General features: G+C 34.9%; 1 protein-coding gene and 2 pseudogenes across 1 annotated transcript; 2 read left to right on the top strand and 1 right to left on the bottom strand.

Annotated features, from left to right (window-relative positions):
• Positions 1–14: 14 nt before the first annotated feature.
• LOC148621873 (patched domain-containing protein 3-like) lies at positions 15–9,177 on the bottom strand. Its single transcript, XM_088576668.1, has 5 exons — positions 8,946–9,177; positions 7,835–7,963; positions 5,840–6,855; positions 5,204–5,410; positions 15–1,584 (listed from the first exon to the last, which is right to left on the bottom strand). Exons 3-5 carry the CDS (start codon positions 6,837–6,839, stop codon positions 149–151), a joined length of 2,643 nt encoding a protein of 880 aa, XP_088432794.1. The 5' UTR covers positions 6,840–6,855; positions 7,835–7,963; positions 8,946–9,177; the 3' UTR covers positions 15–148.
• Positions 9,178–15,539: 6,362 nt separating this feature from the next.
• On the top strand, positions 15,540–16,194 carry LOC148621872 (uncharacterized; annotated as a pseudogene).
• Positions 16,195–16,224: 30 nt separating this feature from the next.
• On the top strand, positions 16,225–18,053 carry LOC148621871 (uncharacterized; annotated as a pseudogene).
• Positions 18,054–22,122: the final 4,069 nt, after the last annotated feature.

Genomic DNA, 22,122 nt, shown 5'->3' with positions numbered 1-22,122 from the left:
AAAGTCTAAACTCGTCACTTATAAAACACATGTATTTGAAAAGACTTGTAGTTTTGTAATACGTACACAAAACAAAATATACTCTATGAAAACTCGAACACACATACACATAAACTATTGCAGCTATTGATCAGAGGAAACTTGCACATCATGTCCAAGTGCCATTTTTTTCGTTTGAATGATGTAAATATCCGTTTGTGAGCATCACTAAAGGCTCGTGAGACGTATCTTTATTTTCTTTACAATTTGCATCGTCTCTTGGTAATATTCTAACCTTAGGTCCGATGTATGTGAACACAATTGGAATTATGATTACACCATGGAGTAGTCCAAATAAAACGACCAAAAATAAAACTTTAAAAAAAGACTGAAAAATGAAACTATTAGATGATGCAAGTAAAGATAGTCCTATAACTGTAGAACAAGCACCATTAATTATAGGGCCTCCTGCAAGATCTATAGCTTCACGTACACGACTAGGCCTATCACGTGATGGTGATGATAAATATGCGTGGCAAATATGCGCACTAAAATCCACCGAAAATCCAACAGATATAACAAGCTCAATCATAGTAACGACACTAATATCTAGACCCCACAATTTTATAAATCCAAAAACTCCGGTCAGTATTGATAACATTGACGTTGTAACAATTAATATTATAAGTGGGTGTGGCATGAAGAAGCACGTGATGACAAACATGGCCGAGACAGCGGTCCCAACTGTTTGTAGTGCACTACTTATCATATTAACATACTGCTCACAAAACATAAACAATGGTGTGTAAACAGTGCATGGTAATCCCGATGAATCCACAATTTGGCGAACGTTAAGGATAAAATCGGCCTGAAGCTCACTAGTTCTAACATTACGTGAAAAAAGATAGATACGTGATGATATAATAGAACTATTATCAGACGAAAAAACTACATCATCTTTGAAAATGTTTGTAGCACTTATAAACTGTTGAGCAAGTTGATAAAAACTATCCTGAGCAACACTGTCTCCATAAAAGTGCTGAAAAGATGAAAGCCAATTAATTTCCATGTCTTCTCTAACTAAGGAGCTATTTTTTAATTTTTGTATCATAGTGTCTATAGCAGCTCGAGTTTGCACATCTTCGTAGCTTAGAGACTTCTGGAAAACAATCTGAAATGGTAGTTCTAAAGGATAATTCTCATAGTCCCACACATTAGCTGTGTAATAATTTGAACCTACAAGTGCAAGGTCTGAGTATTTAGTTGATTGTCGGAGGCCCATTGCACCAATTATTGAAAACACTAAATAAACAACGTACAGGACTAATACAATTAATCGCGAAATGTTGTTTTTCACAACAAACTGTACAAAACGTTTTGGGTATGTCTCCAAAATGCTTTCCATATCAGATCTAGAATTTGGTTTCTCTCCTGAGCAGCAAGCAATGTAACAACTTGATCTACCTTCTTTCCGTAAGTGATCTCTAGGCTTTGTAGCTTTACATGTATACGAATGCTGTTTTTGATCAACCCTCCGTTGATGTAGAACTAAACATGGTGTCAGTATTGTCAACTGATTGAAGTAACAAAAGAAAACAGCTACACCTACAATACAGATAATAATAAAGTAAACAATGCATATTGTGAACCATTGCTAGGGAACATCGTAAGGCTGACGTTTCCTGGGTCTAAAACATCTAACCATGAAGCAAACCTAAAGTTTTTGTCAAAATATCAAGTAATTTCTGAGATAAATGTGACCAGTAGTTGCATGGTAAAGTGTGACAGTTTTTGTTACGGACAGGCATCAGACAAACGAAAAGCTATGATAAATAACGATAATGATAAAACATTTAGAACAAAAGAGATTATAACATGATAGAGATTTCACTTTGGTGCTCACCTTTCACAATCGGTGAGGTGAGCAGATAATACTTTCGTTACCAATCGGAACTACTCAGTCATTTCCGCTACTGTAACACTAAAAAATAACCTCGGATGCAGAAACGAGAATTTCTTCTTGTAAAACTTGCCGGTATTGGAGTCATACACGACTCAATGTAGTTCTATCCACCAGGTGGTGTTAAAAATGGTTAGATATCACTAAAATTAGAGAACAATAACTTTGTCCAGAAATTTGGCGTAAAGCGATCGAGGAGCTATGAAAAAAGTAATGGTAAAAATTTCAAACAGTAAAACTAAATTTTGAATCGGATTGGTCAAATTCCAGACAGATTGTTCCGCCTAGTGCCTCCAAAGTTTTTTTTTTCTTTTGTGTATCTAGAAAGGCTGAGGAGTTCCGTTTGCTTACGTTACAAGTTGCCTTGCATATTTGTATTACGCATCGATAGCCTGGATGCAGATGTTAACCAAACAACACTGTCTAGATATTCATGTACCCAGTTCCATTTTCACTTTTACACACTTTTTCATTAATTTATTCAGGATTGTTTGGAATTTTTGTCCTAGTAATGTTATATACAAACACTTGGGGACAGTTGAATCACGCAGTGGTTAATGACAAAACCTTCGGTTGAATCGCGTAGCAGTTTATGACACCAGTTGAATCGCATAGTGGTTAATGACACAACGGTTGAATCGCGTAGCAGTTAATGACACAACGTAAACCGCCCTAAAGTTGTTTATGTAAACATAACTTGGACAGAAATTAAAACAATGCCTTTATGTTGCCCAAAAGAGAACCAACTATTCAGAGAGCTTATCACAAATCAAATCAATTTCTTAAAAATAATCCTGATACGGGAAATGAAGCACTTGTTATGTAAGGATCAATACCTGAAAGTGACTAATGACTGTTGGTAAATAATGATAAACAACGAGAAAACAAATATACCAAGTGTACAATTGTATTCACAGAAGGAAGACAGTAAAAGAAAGGTAAATCTGATTTTACATCGGTGAGTACACGTGCATGTTCAAGTCAACAATTATCGTAAGCTTTGTAGAACTTCTTTACCGATGGCCGTTTGTAAATACGAGCTTCTCGTGTGGTCGTCAGGCTTGTGGGACAGGAAAGCTTGATATTCCAGGTTGGAAACTTGGTGAAACCCCTGGGATAGGGTAGGTCCTGCTTGGAAACCTGGACACGTGGTACTAACCTACAACGGTTTTTTTGTCGACCTCGTGATTAAGTCCAATGCTTTAACCACCAGAGATGGGTCCGATTACTTTCAATGTAATTGATTTAATTACAATTACTTTGTGAAATGTATGATTAAATTAAATAAATTATTACAGTATTTCTGAAAGTAATTGATTAAATTGATGATTACATTGTCAAGTATTTATGATTACATCTGATTACAATGAATTTGTAAATACTATAAATTAATGGAAAGGTATGGAACATTTTGATTATGTTACCTGTATTTTTCATAAGGCAATATATTCTTTGAATTAATAACAGGTAATACTATTTTTTTTAAAGTATAGTAGAACATCAACCTTCACCATGTTTTCTGCACCATGAAAACTGATTTATTCAACGGGTCATAGTTTCCTTTCCTTGTTTGTCTACCCCGGACTTGACTTTTTATGAGCAACTCGGTGGTTGTTTCTAGAAAAGCAGAGGACGCTTACCCTACCGGTGCACCTGGACCATGTTCCCAGTTTTTAGTGGAGTCCGAGTTGCTGATTTGCTATTATTCGTTATTATTTTTATTTATAGCGTGAGAAGCATCTAGATAGTTGTGAGAAGCATCTAGATGCTTTTGCGGAGTATCTATATACTCGTGAGGAGTTTTTGTGTATCTAGATACTTGTAAGAAGCATCTAGTTACTTGAATGAAGCATCTAGATAGTTATGCGAAGTATCTAGATAGTTGTGAGAAGTATCTAGATACTTTTTAGAAGTATCTAGATAGAAAATTACATCTAGATTAAAATAACGCTATTTTGACATGAACGGCCACTCATACTTTGTCCCTGTATTGCATTCTGTTGATTACCGCTATAACCTTGATTCCCTTGATTACTCCTTCATCAATTTATTAAATCACATAGATCTATAAAGTATATACAATTTCAATATAACAAATTAGTGACTTTCACTTGAATTTTTAAGAACCATTGCACTTGAATCATATAGTTATGCCCTTAGTGATATTTGAATATAAAAGAAAATAACCATAATACCCTTGGATTTTACTTTTGTACTTCTTATCAAATTCATTAAAACAATTGTATAGGATCTTTTGATAGCTCTTACAAACATTTTTTCATTAGAATTAGGATTTTGTTTTACTTGTTGGTATTGAATTAAAATTTTGTAATATCTTCACAAAAAAGAAGAAGAAAAAAAAAACAAATGAAAAGTTTACACAAAGAAGCATTGAATGATTAACAATCATTTTACCCTTTTTTTTGTTGTTGACATAATGCATTATCCATAGATACCATTTGAGGTTTTAATATTTCCATTGTAATGTAATCATAAAGTAATCAGAATTACAGGGTATTGTGAAAAGTAATTGATTAAACTAAATTACAAGTAATAAGATTTTTGACTGATTAATTATTACATTGATTACTTGGAGGAATGTAATCAATTACAGCTGATTAACGATTACAATTACAATTACCCCATCTCTGTTACAATGTAACCACTCGGTCTCCCTGCCTTAAGACAGATCTGAATTGGTGAATAGCATTATTTGCTTACACTCAGATCTGTGAAGTCGTAAACGTTTGATCACACATTATGTAAAAGAAAAAAATATAAATTGTGACATCAACATTCAGTTTAGGTCAGTATTTTGATACACATTCTGTAGTCTACTGCTTTAGATTGTTGCACGACAGATCTAAGTGGCTTGAGTATGTACTACTGCAGTAGATTTCACTGTAAAATTCTACCTACCCCCGAAAAGAAAAATCGCCTGAATATAGCTGAAATATTGCTGCTCGGACGTTAAACCCAAACACACAAACAAAACCGAAAAGAAAGTAATAATAAGTACATTCGTCCTGTATGTACATGTCAACCTAGTACATGTATACACACAGATGTTATGTGTGTGCATATTTACCTACCAGTACACGCACTGAAGTTATGTATGTACAACTCAACATACCTGTGCACCTGTACACATACAGAAGTTCTGTATGTGCATGTGTACATACCTGTACACACATAGAAGTTACGTATGGACAACTAAACATACCTGTAAACACACAGAAGTTACGTCTGTACAAATCAACATACCTGTATACACACAGAAGTTCTGTATGGTTGTGTATATAGAAGTATAACCCACTAAGAATGTAATGATGTCTGTTATTGAAGTAATTGTTATCGATAGTCCACTTGTCATCAAGGTGCGTTCGATTCTTTTCTCTATAGACATCATTTGGTCATTAATGGTTTCAGCATACCCGGACAAAATAATGAACATATCATTGATGCCGATCCCTGCATGTAGAAAAAAAACGTAGAACATACATGTACTCAACTTGTCCAGGAAGTACTTTAAGCTATAACATTTTAACAAGACATTTGTTCTTAATGCTCAGTATAAATAATTGATTATTTTAGTATAAATACTCACAAAACAAAATATTTAATTGTTATTTTAAGATAATTTTGAAACATCGCGTTCTTTTGCATGCAAAACCACTACCAAATTTTATTTCATAGCATATACAGAACTACCTTCCCTCTAAAATTCAGCATCTGCTTTATGTTTTATAGTAGATAGCTTGTTGGTCTTTTTTTTAAATAATGTTATTATTTGAAAGAACAACATGAAGCCACGCAGAACCACAGTAACGAGAGTATTTGATAACATTTTATGAACTAAACATCTAATGTAAATGATAATATAATGAGTATTATATTTACCTATAATTAGGAAAGGCATTGTTGCTACAGAGTTCATAAATTTAATTCCAAATGCACTTGCGATTCCTATGGCAGGTACCATTGATACAAGTGCAGCAAAGACTCCAATGCGACCTAGATTCTGAACATCATATACACAATCTATCCTTCTACCAGATGTGGCAATAGAAGCATAAATTATCATTATAACTAAAGTCAGAGGAAACAAATGAGCCTCTGCCAATCCACTCTTCATCACTTCATCATCCATTGCGTCATGATACAGAAACACTACTTCTGCCTCCTTCATGGTGACATTTCCCATATATTTTATAAACTCTCTAACCCACAGTTCTGAAATCATTGCTTTACCTTTAGGAACTTGGGTTAAGAAGTATCGAAGTCTTATCATTTTGGTAGCGACTAAAATGTTACCATTTAGAGTTGTTTTAGCAACAATTGTCGATAGAATAAGATTCTTAAAACGAGGATATGTTACATTCATCCTTCGAATGTTATTTACAAAATCAGGACTTAATACATCTTCTCCTTGGATGACACATTTAGAGAACATCTTGGCACATAAGTCTGTAAATGTATAGGTATTATTGTCGTAATTCACTTTCACATCATTCTTTATTTTACTATGCACAGAAAGAACTTCTGAAAAGACAGATTCCTGAAAAATATTTCGCTCGCCAGTTGCCAGAATTATGATTTCACCGAAGTACCCAAGATCCGATAAAGCATGAACGTGAAAGTTATTTTCAGATTGAGAAAACGTCTTCCTTATAAAATCTCTGTCCTTAAAGGCTCGACTTTTGTCCAAGTAATACTGAGTTTCTAAGTTAGTTTCAAATTCAAAGTTTAAAATCCCAATTCCACCAATTAAATTAAGTAATATTGAAAAGATGATAACAAGCCATGGAAACTTAGATATAAACCTGCCATATCGACCAAAGATACTAGCCAATTTTCGGTCATGTGCTGTATAACACCGAGAAAAGAACATGCATGACATGGTGCCCCTCTCAGCCCTGCAAAATATATAAGGTCATTAAATGAAGTTTACGTACTTTGGATTTTCTTACATCATACACCCTTTTTGGTGCAAATCACACATTTTTCAACAACAGGCCATATAAGCCCGATATATAATGGTAATAGTCTGGTCGGAAAACAAAGGCATTACTACTTACATTTTTGAATATTTCATAACACTGTTCCCTAGATTTAGGAAATCTCGTGATGCTCACACCACTGTTACACTGATGTGAAAATATAGGCAATTCAACACAATCATTATAAAATTACACGGTTAGTTTAATGAACTATTAGGCTAGAAAATACATCGTTGACTTATTTAATGTAGAAGTGACAGAACTGGATTTTAGACATACAAATCAGTTTAATACTGTGGTTTCTTTTGTTATTGACGTTTATTTTTATATTGCTTGAGTATATAGGGGAAACTCTTTCGCTGTGTCAGTGTATAATTTTGTTTTGGGGGCAGCTGCAGCCTATCCTTTGGTATGAGGATTTCCTCATCGTCCATGGAACACCAATGTGTTTGCCTTGGGCTGACGGTGGGGTTATTGTCTCTTTGGCATATTCACCATACCTATTCCCATTACATTTTGACATGTAAAAGATTGTGCAATCAAAGTTTCGAATCTTTTAATATTACAAGACGGTATAAACCACATAACCAAATTTAACGCCTGTAAATTATACCTCCGCATTTTTCCCTCTCAAATTAAAGTGGTTACGTACATGTTCTAATGTTTAAGAAAAACAAAGAGACCTAAATCTGATATGTACAGCAACAAAATACTACAGACATACTAATGTACCACCAACTGCACTACCCACTTTAATCAAATTATCTACATAGAAGAACCCGGATCTGATTTGTTTCAATTTCATTCAAATTTTATTTACTAAAACATATACTTAGCATATTTACTTAGGTTATACATTGAGATATTGCGTTCTCGTAACATCATTTTCACTGACCTGTTTATAAATGCCTCCCGATAAGATATGTACTATTACCGTAGTAAAAGTCTGCAAAATTCGACCTTCATGATATGGCAATTCAACTAGTGTCGTCCTTTTCTTTATTCATTCTTTTTCAATGGTAATCTATATACAAGAATATAAAATGTCAAAAGAAGAACAGCTAAAACAGTACTGACAAATTCTTTATCTAGATAACTGGAGAATTAAATGGACGGTGACAATGTTTGTGTACCCATGTTGAAAAAACTGACTGCAGAACATTAAATTTCTATGCACTGTTGAAATAGAAAGTCCTGATCAGGTGTGTATCGCATGACAAGGCTCTTTATTAATATTTTGTACATCTGATACACCAGAATGTAATAGCGTCATTAGCGAAATACGTAGGGTATTATTTTGTGTAATGTGGTTTAAGTGGTATATTTTTTTCATATTTCAGTTCTTTCCACAATTATATAAGGTTGTGAGGGGAATGAAACAAACGATACAAAGATATGTCACTCGTCGCTGTGTTCCGGTTTCCACGGGAATCGATACAAGCCAAAATGCAGATTATTTCAGTGAGATATTAATTAAAGATTTTAGTTGAAGCGCAATATTCGACTTGAAGGTCATGGATACATTATACTGTGTGAACATAGCCGTCTAGTTTGCCTCAGTCTGTAAGCGATACACTTAACGCCTTGGTGCATACGTAGTTTAAAATTACAAGGACCTAGATAAATTTAGTTTTTATAGTCTTGTTCTATGCATTAAATTTTCATGTCGAGGAAACGTGAAAGATGTGTATTCAATAAATGATAAGACATAATCATGCAGCTGTTACATTCATATACACTGTATGTATGATGTTTATAATCTGGATTGGTGTAGTGCATGTCCAATATGGTCCTCAATTACTGTTTAGAAACAGACTCAGTAATATAAAATTAATACATGTACTAGGATGATTTGTTTTGTTGTTCCACAATATAAATTTATAACATATAACACATACAGATTGTTGATATTGTATTTCAAAAAAAAAATTCAAGCTATAAACATATAATTTATGTATAAATAAAATTAATACATATAATTTCCAAAAAAATAAAAGATGACTAACCTTTTTCGATAAACATGTTTATCAATGTCCGAACTTAATCTACACTGGTCATCAAAAGGAACACGTGGACATATCTAGGTCAGATACTTGGTTTACTGCTCTAATGATTCACACAAATTTTACAATTTAATGTGTTTATTTGGTAGAAAAACGTGAAGTTTAAAGGTAATAAAGGTAATTCTAAGTTGTCTTGTACAACAATATAAAATCTAAATTTAAATGATATTTTGGGACATAAATTGTCAGTTTGTTTGATTTGTTTCTAATGAAAGATAAACAAATTAAATTTAGAAACTTTCATACACAGAAATAATTCCAAAGGCAATATTCGAAAAATATCTATTTTTTTCAATGATACCTTGCGTATGAATAATTAGTTTTTAAATATAAGTTCCTCCGGGTGTCCAAAGAATAGGCCTGCAGCAGCGCTAAGCTTGTCGTAAAAGGCGACTAAATAGTGCTCAGAAACCTAGCCGGGGGCTAGGCGCTCTGCCCACAGAGCAACTGGGATGTGTGCCCCAGGTGGTGGAATGGGGTACCCCTGGCGTGTTACATGCTGGGGTTGTCAGGCTATAATACGGAAAACCTGACCGCAAACCATACTGGTGCACCGTGTTGGGAAAAATGCCACGTTCCTCGCACGTTAAAGAACCCTGCTGTGGTATTCGATAGGAGTAGGAACCTTTGCGCTCCGCCACAGGAGGCTAAATTGCCCGACCTTACCCATCCCCCTTTTTCCAGTGGCAATCAAAATTTGTCGACCCTATTATCCTTGTGACCCATCCTTTTTTTTCATTTCATGTTCATTTTATCATATCATCCATTTCATGTTCATTGTCTGAATATAGCTGAAATATTGCTGCTCGGACGTTAAACCCCAACAAACAAACATAAATATAAGTTCCATAGAGATTAATCAAGTCATACCTAGCTAATTCTACGTAATATATTGGTTTTTATTAGCGGTTAATGAAGAAATAAAAGTAAATAGCAAATATATAACCATATTATAAAAATCTGAATATTGGTAAATCATCTTTTTGTGAGAACGCTTTGAACACAGGTAAACAGAATATTATTCTCAATTTAGAAATGATTGACCATTATAAATATTTACAAAATTGCCAAAATTCACTTGAAACATCTGTAACCTTCGGTAGAAGTTAAACTAATCAATCATCATCCATGTAGATTGAATGTCAATAAATAGTTATATTACTGAATATGATTTGAAATGACCTTTAAAGATAACCCATGACATACAAACGATACCTTTACACCTCTATGTACAAATTATTTCTAACACAAGTCATCAACGTGACAAATATTTTTATCTATTAAACGAACTTTAAGGTCAAATAACCACGAAACATGTTTTAATCATTTTAGCATAAAAAGTCATCGGAAATATTACAAAATTTCAATAAAACTGTCTAAGTTATCGCTCTTCCAACAGAAAATGTTTTTCTTGTCCAAAATGTCTTATTCAATGGATGATAACAAAAATAATTCTACCGATGTTTATATAATAAAAACTAGAATAAGCTACAGGCTAAGAAGAAAAAAATAATTATTTGTAAGGAAGTGAAATCTTTATTAGACTCGCGTAAACGCTCGTTGTTCAAAATCGCTGACTTCAACCTTTCTTATTACACAGAAGAAATACCTCGGAGGCACTAGGCGGAAGAATTTGTCCGGTATTCTTAAATTATAGTTAAACTGGTTGAGTTTTTTACCATTACTTTTTTTCTTCGTGCCAAAATTCTTGAAAAAGTAATTGTTCTCAATTTGTAGAGATATCGAACTAAAATTTTTAGCGCCACCTTGTGGATAGATCCTCTTTCGTTCGCATATGACTACAATTTCTGCAAATCTTTCTAGAAGAAATTTTCCTCTCGGCATCCGAGACTATTTTTTAGTGTAGCGGAAAAGACCCGAATGATTCCGATTGTATTGCAGGATGACCCATAGGAGTTTAACGTTTTTAACGTAAAAAGAAGACATAAAAAAAATTAAATAAACAAAATAAGAAAACAATCATACAAAATTAAAAAAACACTGCGCTTAAACACTAACAGTATCTAACAGCTTCTTGTACCAGGAAAACGGTCAGTCTCGTTCCGATCGAGAATGAGGATACACGTGCAAGACATATGCATATTTGGTTATTTCTATGAATTCATAACGATTAGCATCTATTCACAATTTAATACTGGAAAATTCGTCTGTCACCAAAACTATTTGTTACATGTTATTTGTTGTTGGCAGATTGACTTTGAAATAAAATAAAAAAACAAAAAGGAAATGAGATAAAATACCGACAAAGGAACAGAAAGAATAAAAGTGATCATGATTTCGGGAACTTGATTAGGTTCGTCATCAGTAGTTATTTTGGAGTTGGATAGTTTATTTCCACACTTAGTATCGCCAAAGCACTAAGTTTCACATTTTCCGTCCGGTTAAGTACATCAATTCAATGATCTGAAAGTTCTCTACATTACAATAGTTGATTAATGAGCATTTATAGTAAAGTTCAATGGTTGTTTTCGATTGTACAAACAAAATATTACTTATAAAAACACATGTGAATATTACTATCAATATGTGTAACAGAGAATTACTTTCTCCATCAGTGAAACCATGAACAGAAAAAACCCTCTTTACCTTCGAAAAGTGTTTTTTATTACTGAAAAAAATTAACAGAAAGTAATCCGTATAATTCTAAAAAAAAATCATCATAATCTTCTATGCAATTCGTTATATGTGTGTGATCTGTGTTTTTGGCGGGGGGGGGGATAATGTTCAAATACTTTGTTGCAAATACATGTACATGTATAAAAAAAATTAGTGGAAGGGAAATCTAGGGATCCAGGATTTGAAATGTATTTGTAATAAAAAAATCACGTTGGCGGACCCAGCCTTTCGGAATTTCTTGTTCTTCCACTGGATGTGTTATGAGTATTCCGCATTAAAAAAAAAACAGTGTGAAAAAGAAATTGTATTTGGTCAAAAATTAAGCTAGTTCAAATACTGTATTACCTTGTCTTAAACCTTTCTTCTCCAATCGACCAGTCCTACTTCAATATTCGTGAGAAAATGTACATAAGATCACATCATTTGTATCCCAGTATAAAGGACTTATATAAAAATTATCCATTGAAGGGTCGAGGTGTAATTTAGTATAATTACTTTCATAGAACAGATTGAAATATCTTGAAATGCATGTATCTATCTTTTAAAAATACGCTACTTAAAAAATGGTCGGGAAAGATAATTCAGAGCACGCGTCTAAAATAAATTGAAAAGAACAATCCTTTAATATATGACAGGACCCAGAATTTTATTGATTAAGTATAAACATCCGAAATTTCCGAATACTAGCATAAAATACGCTATAGTGTTGACATAATGAATTCACGACGTTGTTTGGACGACTTGAGCTATACGGAAGAAGACTTTTGTTATACATGTATCATTTTTGTTGCAAAATCCGGTGTAATTAAAGGGACAAAAACGGCCATATCACTTCATATTATGTGATAGTGAGCACAAAGTGAGCTAAATAGCAATGTATGTGTATGTGAAAATAACATTCTTGAGATGGTCCCTGTTGATAATCAAACACGAAAAGGATTCGAAAGAACCCAAAGTCTTTATAGGGGAGTTCTACAGCAAGAAAATACGCTAATCGGGATCAATAAATTGAAATATATATATATATTTAGGGTTAGTTTTTCACATAGACCTATATTTAAAGAGATTTGCAACTAACTGAAATCTCACATCAATACGCGGTGGGAACGAGATCTCATAACTACTTAATCGACAATGACAACTTGACTTTATATGGTCATAACTAAAAAAGTATTGCGAATATTGAGATAAAACCTTCAGTTTCCTATTCTACGATATCTTAGCAAAATGTTCACACCACATTTCCTTTTCACCAAAACAAGTTCCGATTGTATTATTCAGATCGAAGCATAGCTTTGGAAAAACAAATGTCAAATTAATGGATTATGTTTTTGATATGGAATCAATTCTGTCAAGTCTTTAATATGGGAAAGGCATTGTCAATATTAGCAAACACCGTGAGCATATTTCAAGTTTTATTTAGTCCAAATCATATCCTTGTTAGTTCAAGCGGATCTGTTTCATAATTGGCTCAGATTACGGAAATTTAACAAGTCTCCACGGATGTTGGGAAAATTTTATATATAACCAGCGACGTAAACAAAATTTGACAGCCATTCAAGAACGATAAATATTGCCTTTCCTAAAACATATACTTCGATTTGGATACTACAATCGGAGCTATTTTTTTCAAGATATTTAAGTACATCCATGTTTTCTAAACTTTTTGAAACACAATTGTTCCATGAATTGTATTCTGGATAAAGTCAGAAAATTACTTACTTCTATGGGACCTCGAAAGCGAAAAAAAATGTTAGAAATTATTAAGGACAAAATTATCGTCTTTTCAGTGAAAAAGATGCGAAAATGGCTTTCTCTATATTCAATTGCGGAACATTTTGGCAACACTAAATCCAGAGATCCCCACTAGTTCCACAGGATTCAACTTCCTGTCAGATTGAAATTAGGCTCTCAGCGTTTCCAAGGCTATATCTTAAATTTGTATTGATTACTGTAAAGCGGACATCGTCTTCTATTATGATGATAGTTTTCTTTATTATGATAAGGGGTATATTTTCTCTTACGAGGAGGGTTTTTATTATGATATACCGTCTCGTTTCATATTTTCGTTAATACATTCATTCGTGGACTTCCGACCGATGAAAGGTTTCCGAATGCATTACATCAAATTACGCCATGACTTGCATAATTTTGTATTTGGATGAATCCCCCTGATACGCTAACTTGAGAGTTGATACTGGTTGTTCTAGCAAGATAGGATTTATTCTTTGTTTCAGAGTTTTCCGAATAGGTGGATTTTTCTTACCATCTTTTCAAAACTACTTTTGGCTTCACTTTTCGGGTGTCAAAAGAATAAGCCCGCAGCAGCACTAAGCTTGTCGTAAAATGCGACTTAATGGAGCTCAGAACCTTGGCCGGGGGCTAGGGCGCTCTGCCCACAGAACAATTTGGTTATGTGTCCCATGTGGTGGAATGGGATACCCCTGGCATGTTACATGCTGAGGTCGTCAGGCCATAATACGGAAAACTTGACCGCAAACCATAGTGGTGCATTGTGTTGGGAAAGATGCCACGTTCCTCGCACGTTAAAGAACAATTCTGTGGTATTCTATCGGAGTAGGAACCAATGGGCTCCGCCATAGGAGGATAAATTGCCCGATCCTACCCACCTTTCCCTATTTCCAGTGGAAATCAAAATTTGTCGACCCCATCATTTTCTTTGTGTCCCATCCAATTTTTCATTTTATCACCCATTTCATGTTCATCGCCTTGATAAAGTTGAAATATTCCTGATCAGTCGGGCGTTCAACCCCAACAATCAATCAATCAATCAATCAAAACTACTTTTGATGATGCAATAATAGTTTTTATTTGAAGCTACCATAAAATACTAAGTGTCGTCTGACAGCTTCAGTATCTGTTGTAATATTGCATAAATTCAATGCTAACCGATCATTTTATCTTTTAATATAAACTTCCCGTTCTAATACAAGCAAAAACAACACATAGACATGTGTATAATATGTTTTTAAAAAGGTATGTTGTAGCGATCTTTGGGTCGCTTATGATATTGACAGGGAATTCGAACCAGTTTATGAACCAGATTAAGCAGCTGTCAATGAATATTCATACATATTGGGGCGTGCTAATGCATATGACCTATAAAGTCTTGTGACTAGCCTCAGTGCCTGAATGAAACTGGGTAATGTTCAAAGCTAACTGATCTTTTCATGTAAACTTCCCGTTCTCATTCAAGCAAGAAACGCACGTAGAACACGCGTGTATAATATTTAAGAGGTACATTTTTATCTCGTATGAATCGTATGAATTCGTATGAATGTGGCGGTGAACACGGCGAAGATCTGCTCGCTTATGTGGCGTATAACTGCACATTAATGCAAATCATATGCGAATATTAAAGACAGAAATTACGAGTGCAAGAAGTCGCTAACATTATTAACGACTCCAAATCACAATTAAAAATGTTTTTATATATGGCAATGTCAACTGAATCGACAATGCACACCTTGATGTTACTGACAACAAAATGAGTGTTGCTAAAGATGCAAAGAAGTAAAGTATTCTAGAACAGACACTGAGAGATCGAGTATTGGAGCACAGTGAAGTCAGGACCATCACCAGTGTTTGATTGTGAACAAGAGACACGTCTTGTGAAACATATCAAATACATAGGTGTTGTTAGAAATGCCTTAACTAGGACAGACGTTGTAGGTCTGGGCACGGAATATGCAGTTCACTTAGAAATCAAAACTAAGAAAGACAAGCCTTTGTCCTTGCAGTTTGATAGGAAGATAGTCAGAATGAAAGGTTTGGAGACCAAATTCCAATTCAGAACTATGTGCAAAGACAACTTCCAGGGAATCAGTAAAGGTGCTACATCTGATTCTGACGGAACAGTAATCGTATCTTTGGTGGTCTAATTCTGATATTTTCCAAACTTACCTTCAGACACATTTCATCAAGTTCGTGACGAGTTCGTGCAGAACCAATGCATAATGCTATTGTATGATGGTCTCAGGTCCAGCATTACCTCATTAGATATTATTGATTAGGCTATTGAGAAGAATATCATCTTTTATGTATTATCACCACATACTAGCCATATTTTATAACGAATAAACGTAGGTTGTCTTGGGCTATTTTCTAAAATGTATAGTGCAGAATGTCAATTGCGGAGCATTTTGGTAATTTCGACTACACTAAATCCAGAGATCCATTATCATCAGTCATCAACAGATACAACCTCTCTCTCCATTGCTTTTGAGTATTACAGTGCAACACTTTCTACACTGAACCTTCAATATGCATTTCGAAAATCTGGTATTTACCTTCTAAATCGTAACACTATTGATCCGTCTTAATTGCAGTCTCTGACAATATTCTTGGGTAAAATTAAGAAAACGAATCCAGGAAAAATGCTCAAAATGAAGCGACAAATGTTGATATCTCTGTAGTTCATACAACACAAAACACAGAAACTGAAACCCGAGATGGACACAAATCACCCAATGTAACCACCAACATTTCATACATAACCATTAATGCAACTTTTGCTGATAACGAAACTTTTTAATAACAAAACTTAACCAGCACACACAAAAGAAACCAAACAAAGAAGGTGAGACGCTCAATCTATAAGGTAGTAGGAGGGAAAGCTAACACAGAACCTGAAACTAGACAGGAAATAACAGATTACACTGAACAGTCTAAATCAAATAAAAAATCTACAAAACCCAATGTTAAGGCTAAAAAGCCCTCAACAAAACGAAAGGCAACAACAACCTCAACTTCTAATTTCAGTAAGAAATTAAAGCCGGAGAAACAAACTGACTCACAACAATACGAATGTTCAGGATTGCAAAAAAAAAAAATCATCAGATGATGATTACTTTGATGAACAAGACGTTTATCATTTTTAACTTTGTACTGTGTTTGTAACATGTGATAACCGGAAGAACTCAAGAGGCGTGTTTTATTGATATTCACTAGTTGCACCAAATGCGAATTTGAAGGTTGTGAACATTGGACACATTTAAAGTATTTTTGCAATGTGAAAGTCCTCAGAAGATCTGATAAGTTCTAATGTCCATATTCACTAGATCCTTTAATCTCAGTTTCTGCTATATAGATGACGTATTATCTTTAAACAATCCTAATTTCGGGGATTTGATACATCGCATTTACCCCAACGAACTTGAGATAAACGATACTACAGACACTGTAAGGTCAGCCTCATATCTTGACCTACACTTAGAAATCGATGGATTGATTGATTGATTATTGGAGTTTAACGCCCAAGCAGCAATATTTCAGCTATATTCAGGCGATGAGCATGAAATGGGTGATAATATGAACATAAAATGATGATGATGAAATGAAAAAAAGGGATGGGACACAAGGACAATAGGGTCGACAAATTTTGATTGCCACAAGAAAAAAGGGAGGGATGGGTAGGGTCGGGCAATTTAGCCTCCTGTGGCGGATCGCAAAGGTTCCTACTCCTATCGAATACCACAGTAGGGTTCCTTACCGTGCGAGGAACGTGGCATCTTTCCCAACACGATGCACCCGTATGGTTTGCAGTTAGGTTTTCCGTATTATAGCCTGACAACCCCAGCATGTAACACGCCAGGGGTACCCCATTCCACCATCTGGGGCACACATCCCAGTTGCTCTATGGGCAGAGCGCCTAGCCCCCGACTAGGTTTCTGAGCACTATTTAGTCGCCTTTTACGACAAGCTTAGCGCTGCGGCAAGCCTATTCATTTAACGCCCGGACCTGCACGGGGCTAGAATTCGATGGTAAAGGAAAACTATTGACCAAACTTGACGACAAACATGATGACTTTTCATTCAGAATTGTCAACTTTCCTTTCATCTGTGGCAACATCCCTTCAGCACCTGCATATGGAGTATTCATATCACAACTCATACGTTATGCCAGAGCTTGCCGAGACTACGCAGGTTTTTTGTATCGCGCTAGAACTCTAAAATAGGCTTCTGGAACAGGGTTATGTTGCTACAAGATTAAGTCATCACTACATCATGAACTCGTGGATCGTTATGGTGTACCAATGTGCCCCATGAAAACTGATTTATTCAACGGGTCATAGTTTTCCTTTCCTCGATTGTCTACCCATAATTAACTTTTTATGAGCAACTCGGCGGGTGTTTCTAGAAAAGCAGAGGACGCTTACCCTACCGGTGCACCTGGTCCATGCTCGCAGTTTTTAGTGGAGTCCGAGTTGCTCATTTGCCTTTGTTATTTTGTATGTATGATTTTAGTTACTTTATGTTCTTTAGTGTGTATGTCTGTTTTCAATGCCTGGTCTTTGTCCCTGCATTCTTTTGATTACCGCTATAACATTGGTTCCCATGATTACTCTTCCATGTCATGGTTTACCTTGCAAGCAAAATTATCTTGAAGAATAATTTGACATTAATATGAGATAAACTGTTGCTGTTTTTTGGTTGTTGTTGTTGACTTTGTTGACCAATTTTGAGTTGAAATGATTTTAAATCATTAATCATGTAAATTTGGAATTGATTTGCTGAACATTCTGAATGGAAATTAGTGACCTGTGACTGGAGAATTTATTATTATCATTAAGTAAGTGTTTTTTATCTATTGCATTAAATACATGTTTTAATATTTGAAATGTTGTCTTTTTCAATGTTTGCCTTTGAAAAAAATAATGTTAAGTTTCAGACTGTTCAAAACATGGAAAAAGTTTGGCTTTCACACCTCCAAATATCTCAAGTCAATTTTAGAAGCAATTATATCCAGGGAAATATGTGACGTATTACACATGTTACGGTGATGTATGTTTACAATAATAAAGGTCAGGGCTTGTAAATAAAGAGAACGTTCAAACAAGTAAAACTTAATATGAATAAAAATAAATTTTCGGGAATCGAGATTCATTGCAACACACTTGATACTGCTCATGCTCATGAGTATATGCCAAACCGCAGTACATATATTTTTCTTGGTGAGAGTATTTTTTTTGACGCCTCAACATTTTGGAGGAATAGCTTCAGTGTCTTTGCAATCCCAGATGCTATTCTCCCCTGCCAAACTGGCGCAAACAAAATGAAATTTTTCTTCAAGTGGTAAGACATGATCGAATTGAACCATTTGAAAAAGAATATTTTTATCAAAAAAGATATCAATTATCCATGCATTCTTATAATTGTTTATAGGACCCGATACTAACTTTAGGTATTCCGTAAAGTTTGTTAAACAGCTGATGCGCTTGTTTTGTTACAAATATATATCAAGTATATTTTTTTTTTTGGGGGGGGGGGTTAATATCTTATTTTACTTGGTCTTAATCATCAGGCATGATAAAACACAAAATGTTTTAATACATAGCGAATTGTCCACCGTTTAAAGGTATTTTTTCTCTTAAAATGTATTCTAGAGAAGAATGTTTTTGAAATTAATGGAGAACTATACAGAACTGCTATAGCAATTCCGGATGCATAAGTCGATTCCCGGGAGTCGAAACCTACTTTTGAATGAAACTTGTTTATTTCTAGGAAAATTTGGGTAAAAATGAACAAATTGTAACCGTCTTTTTGGAACCCCGTGGAAATACCCTTACTCATTTCTTTTTCATATCCAGGCATAGTTGATATCTCGATCCTTCAGGTTATATATTCTATTCTATATTATACGAGTTTGCTAACACTAATTTTAGTATCGTAAAACATTATCTACTCAGGTAGACACCAAGACGATAGCTTTTTGTTTATCACACGAAAATAATGAAGAATTTGAGCAATTATCGACTTCTTAGACTTGCGCTTGTACAAAGAAAACTGATCTAGCAAAAGAACAGAGTTTAGTTTTGAAGTCATATTATTTTCATCTTATCTTCCTAGCCGGGGGCTAGGCGCTCTGCCCACAGAGCAACTGGGATGTGTGCCCCAGGTGGTGGAATGGGGTACCCCTGGCGTGTTACATGCTGGGGTTGTCAGGCTATAATACGGAAAACCTGACCGCAAACCATAGTGGTGCACCGTGTTTGGAAAGATGCCACGTTCCTCGCACGTTAAAGAACCCTGCTGTGGTATTCGATAGGAGTAGGAACCTTTCCGCTCCGCCACAGGAGGCTAAATTGCCCGACCTTACCCATCTCCCTTTTTCCAGTGGCAATCAAAATTTGTCGACCCTATTATCCTTGTGACCCATCCTTTTTTTTCATTTCATGTTCATTTTATCATCCATTTCATGTTCATTGTCTGAATATAGCTGAAATATTGCTGCTCGGACGTTAAACCCCAACAAACAAACATTATTTTCATCTTAACACATTCTTTCATGTATTAACAGATTAACAGGGTTCATCAGTTTCATCAAAGGCTTAACAATACGGCACCACAGAAATACAAACAACCGTTACACAGGCGATTTACATGATATAGTATCTATGATATTTGCATTTATTGGGCAGAGAAGACGAATGTGACGATTTTTTTTCATTAAAAAAACCCTCTAAAGGCATATAAACAATACACATATCTTACTTAAAGTAAGACGAAAGTTTAAATGTTTAACAAGAACGTTTTCCAATCCTGAATACACGTGACTTATTAACCACGTTGTCTAACTATCTGAGAACGGTTTCCTGTCATTTTACATTTGATACTGATTACTTTGGAGAAACTGATTCTCCTCTATTCTATTTTAATTAAATTTCAGCTGTTTCTTTCCTTTCTTTGGAAAAAAATATGACTTTGGCATGCTCACTAAAGCTTCCATTTTGAAAATCTAAATTTTACCATTTCAAGTGTAGAAATAATTTAAACCATTTATTAAGAGAATACAAGAAAAAACATAATGAAACGTTCTTCAATTGTTAATGTCAGGTACAAACAATAGAGAGGCAAGTATTATTGGTGATGTTCTCTTCCAAAAACTTCAATCCTATCACTCATATATCCTTGGTCCTTCACAAAAAAAAATCGTAAGAGTATGATTAGTCATAAGTTCTGACGTCATAATTTACGACCTCTTTTAACTTCAAAGCAAATTAATATGAACAAAGTGAAGGAAAGAAATCGACACAATCAAAGGAATTATTGTATGATGAATGAAATAACGAATAATTCCTACTTGAAGAGGTATGTCAAAATTGATTGATTAAAAAAATGGTTTGACTATACCTCTGGTGATCGCAGCATCGAATTTACAGTAAACAGGCTTTTAACTGTCTTTGACAAATTCCAAATTTCCAAATACTGCTTTTTTATGCAACCCTTTTTCTTATCACGTAGTATCATTAGTGAACACGTATTTTCTTCAGTAAATCCCGTTCTTTTGAATGTTCTGATAATCTGATCAACAGTTTTCTGAGTAGATCTGCATTCAGTAGTGGATGAATTAATGAAACCTGATATTTAAGATTTTGGTTCTTTTTTACAGTGAATAAACTGACATTACAAAATAATTGCTGAATGTGTGTGTGTTTGGGAGGGGTGCAGGTTGTTGATTAATTGATTGTTGGGGTTTAACGCCCGAGCAGCAATATTTCAGCTATATTCAGGCGATGAACATGAAATGGATGATAAAATGAACATGAAATGATGATGAAAGGAAAAATGGGATGGAACACAAGGATTATTTTGAATGCCAATAGAAATAGGAGAGAGAGGTAGGGTCGGGCAATTTAGCCAATTGCGGCTGAACGCGAAGGTTCCTACTCCTATCAAATACCACAATTGGGTTTTTTCAACGTGCGAGGAACGTGATATCTCTCCCAAAGCGTTGCACTACTATGGTTTGCTGTCAGGTTTTCCGTATTATGGACTGAAGACCCCAGCATGTAGTATGCCAGGGTTTTCCATTCTATTACCTGAAGCATATAAAGCAGTTGTTCTGTGGGTAGAGTGCCCCGGCCAGGGTTGTGAGCATTATTTAATTGCTTTTAACGACAAGATTAGTGCCGCTGCGGTCCTTTTCTATTGAAACCGGACCCGCATTGGGCGAGTATGCCGGTTACTTAATGCAGACAATTTTGTCAAAGAGCAACATGAACTTAAGTTTGCTTAATACAAGCAACTTTGAATGTTCTAGTTGTTGAAAATTTCCGGTAGCCTTTGTGTCTTTTTACCACCAAGCTGTTTGTAAAATTGTTTACTAAATTTAACTTTTGCAGGCCCTTTTCACCAGAACTCCATTCAGCGTGTATAATAGTCCTTTCTTTGGCTAATTAGATGCGGATATTTTTTTCATTTAATTTATTGTGTTACTAAATTTTCCTAACATCTGTTGGCTTAGGCGGACAACAGATCACCACCATCAGGTGACTGTCTCCTCCATTTGAGGGACAAATGCCCTGATATATCTTACTTCCTAGATAGATTTTATTTCTGTTCCATTTTGGCATGAGGGTAAAGCATTAGGCAATGCAGAATATGTAAACCGTTCCTTCAAAATGTCGATGCATTATAATAAATACCCTCGTCATAACAAAGAAGTAACTGCATCATAATG

The sequence above is a fragment of the Perna viridis genome, chromosome 3, assembly GCF_037379345.1.
Source record: "Perna viridis isolate PV_CMFRI_1.1 ecotype Kerala chromosome 3, ASM3737934v1, whole genome shotgun sequence".
Classification (NCBI taxonomy): domain Eukaryota; kingdom Metazoa; phylum Mollusca; class Bivalvia; order Mytilida; family Mytilidae; genus Perna; species Perna viridis.
The sequence above is the reverse complement of the archived record's forward strand: the minus strand, read 5'-3'. Positions and strand labels throughout refer to the sequence as shown.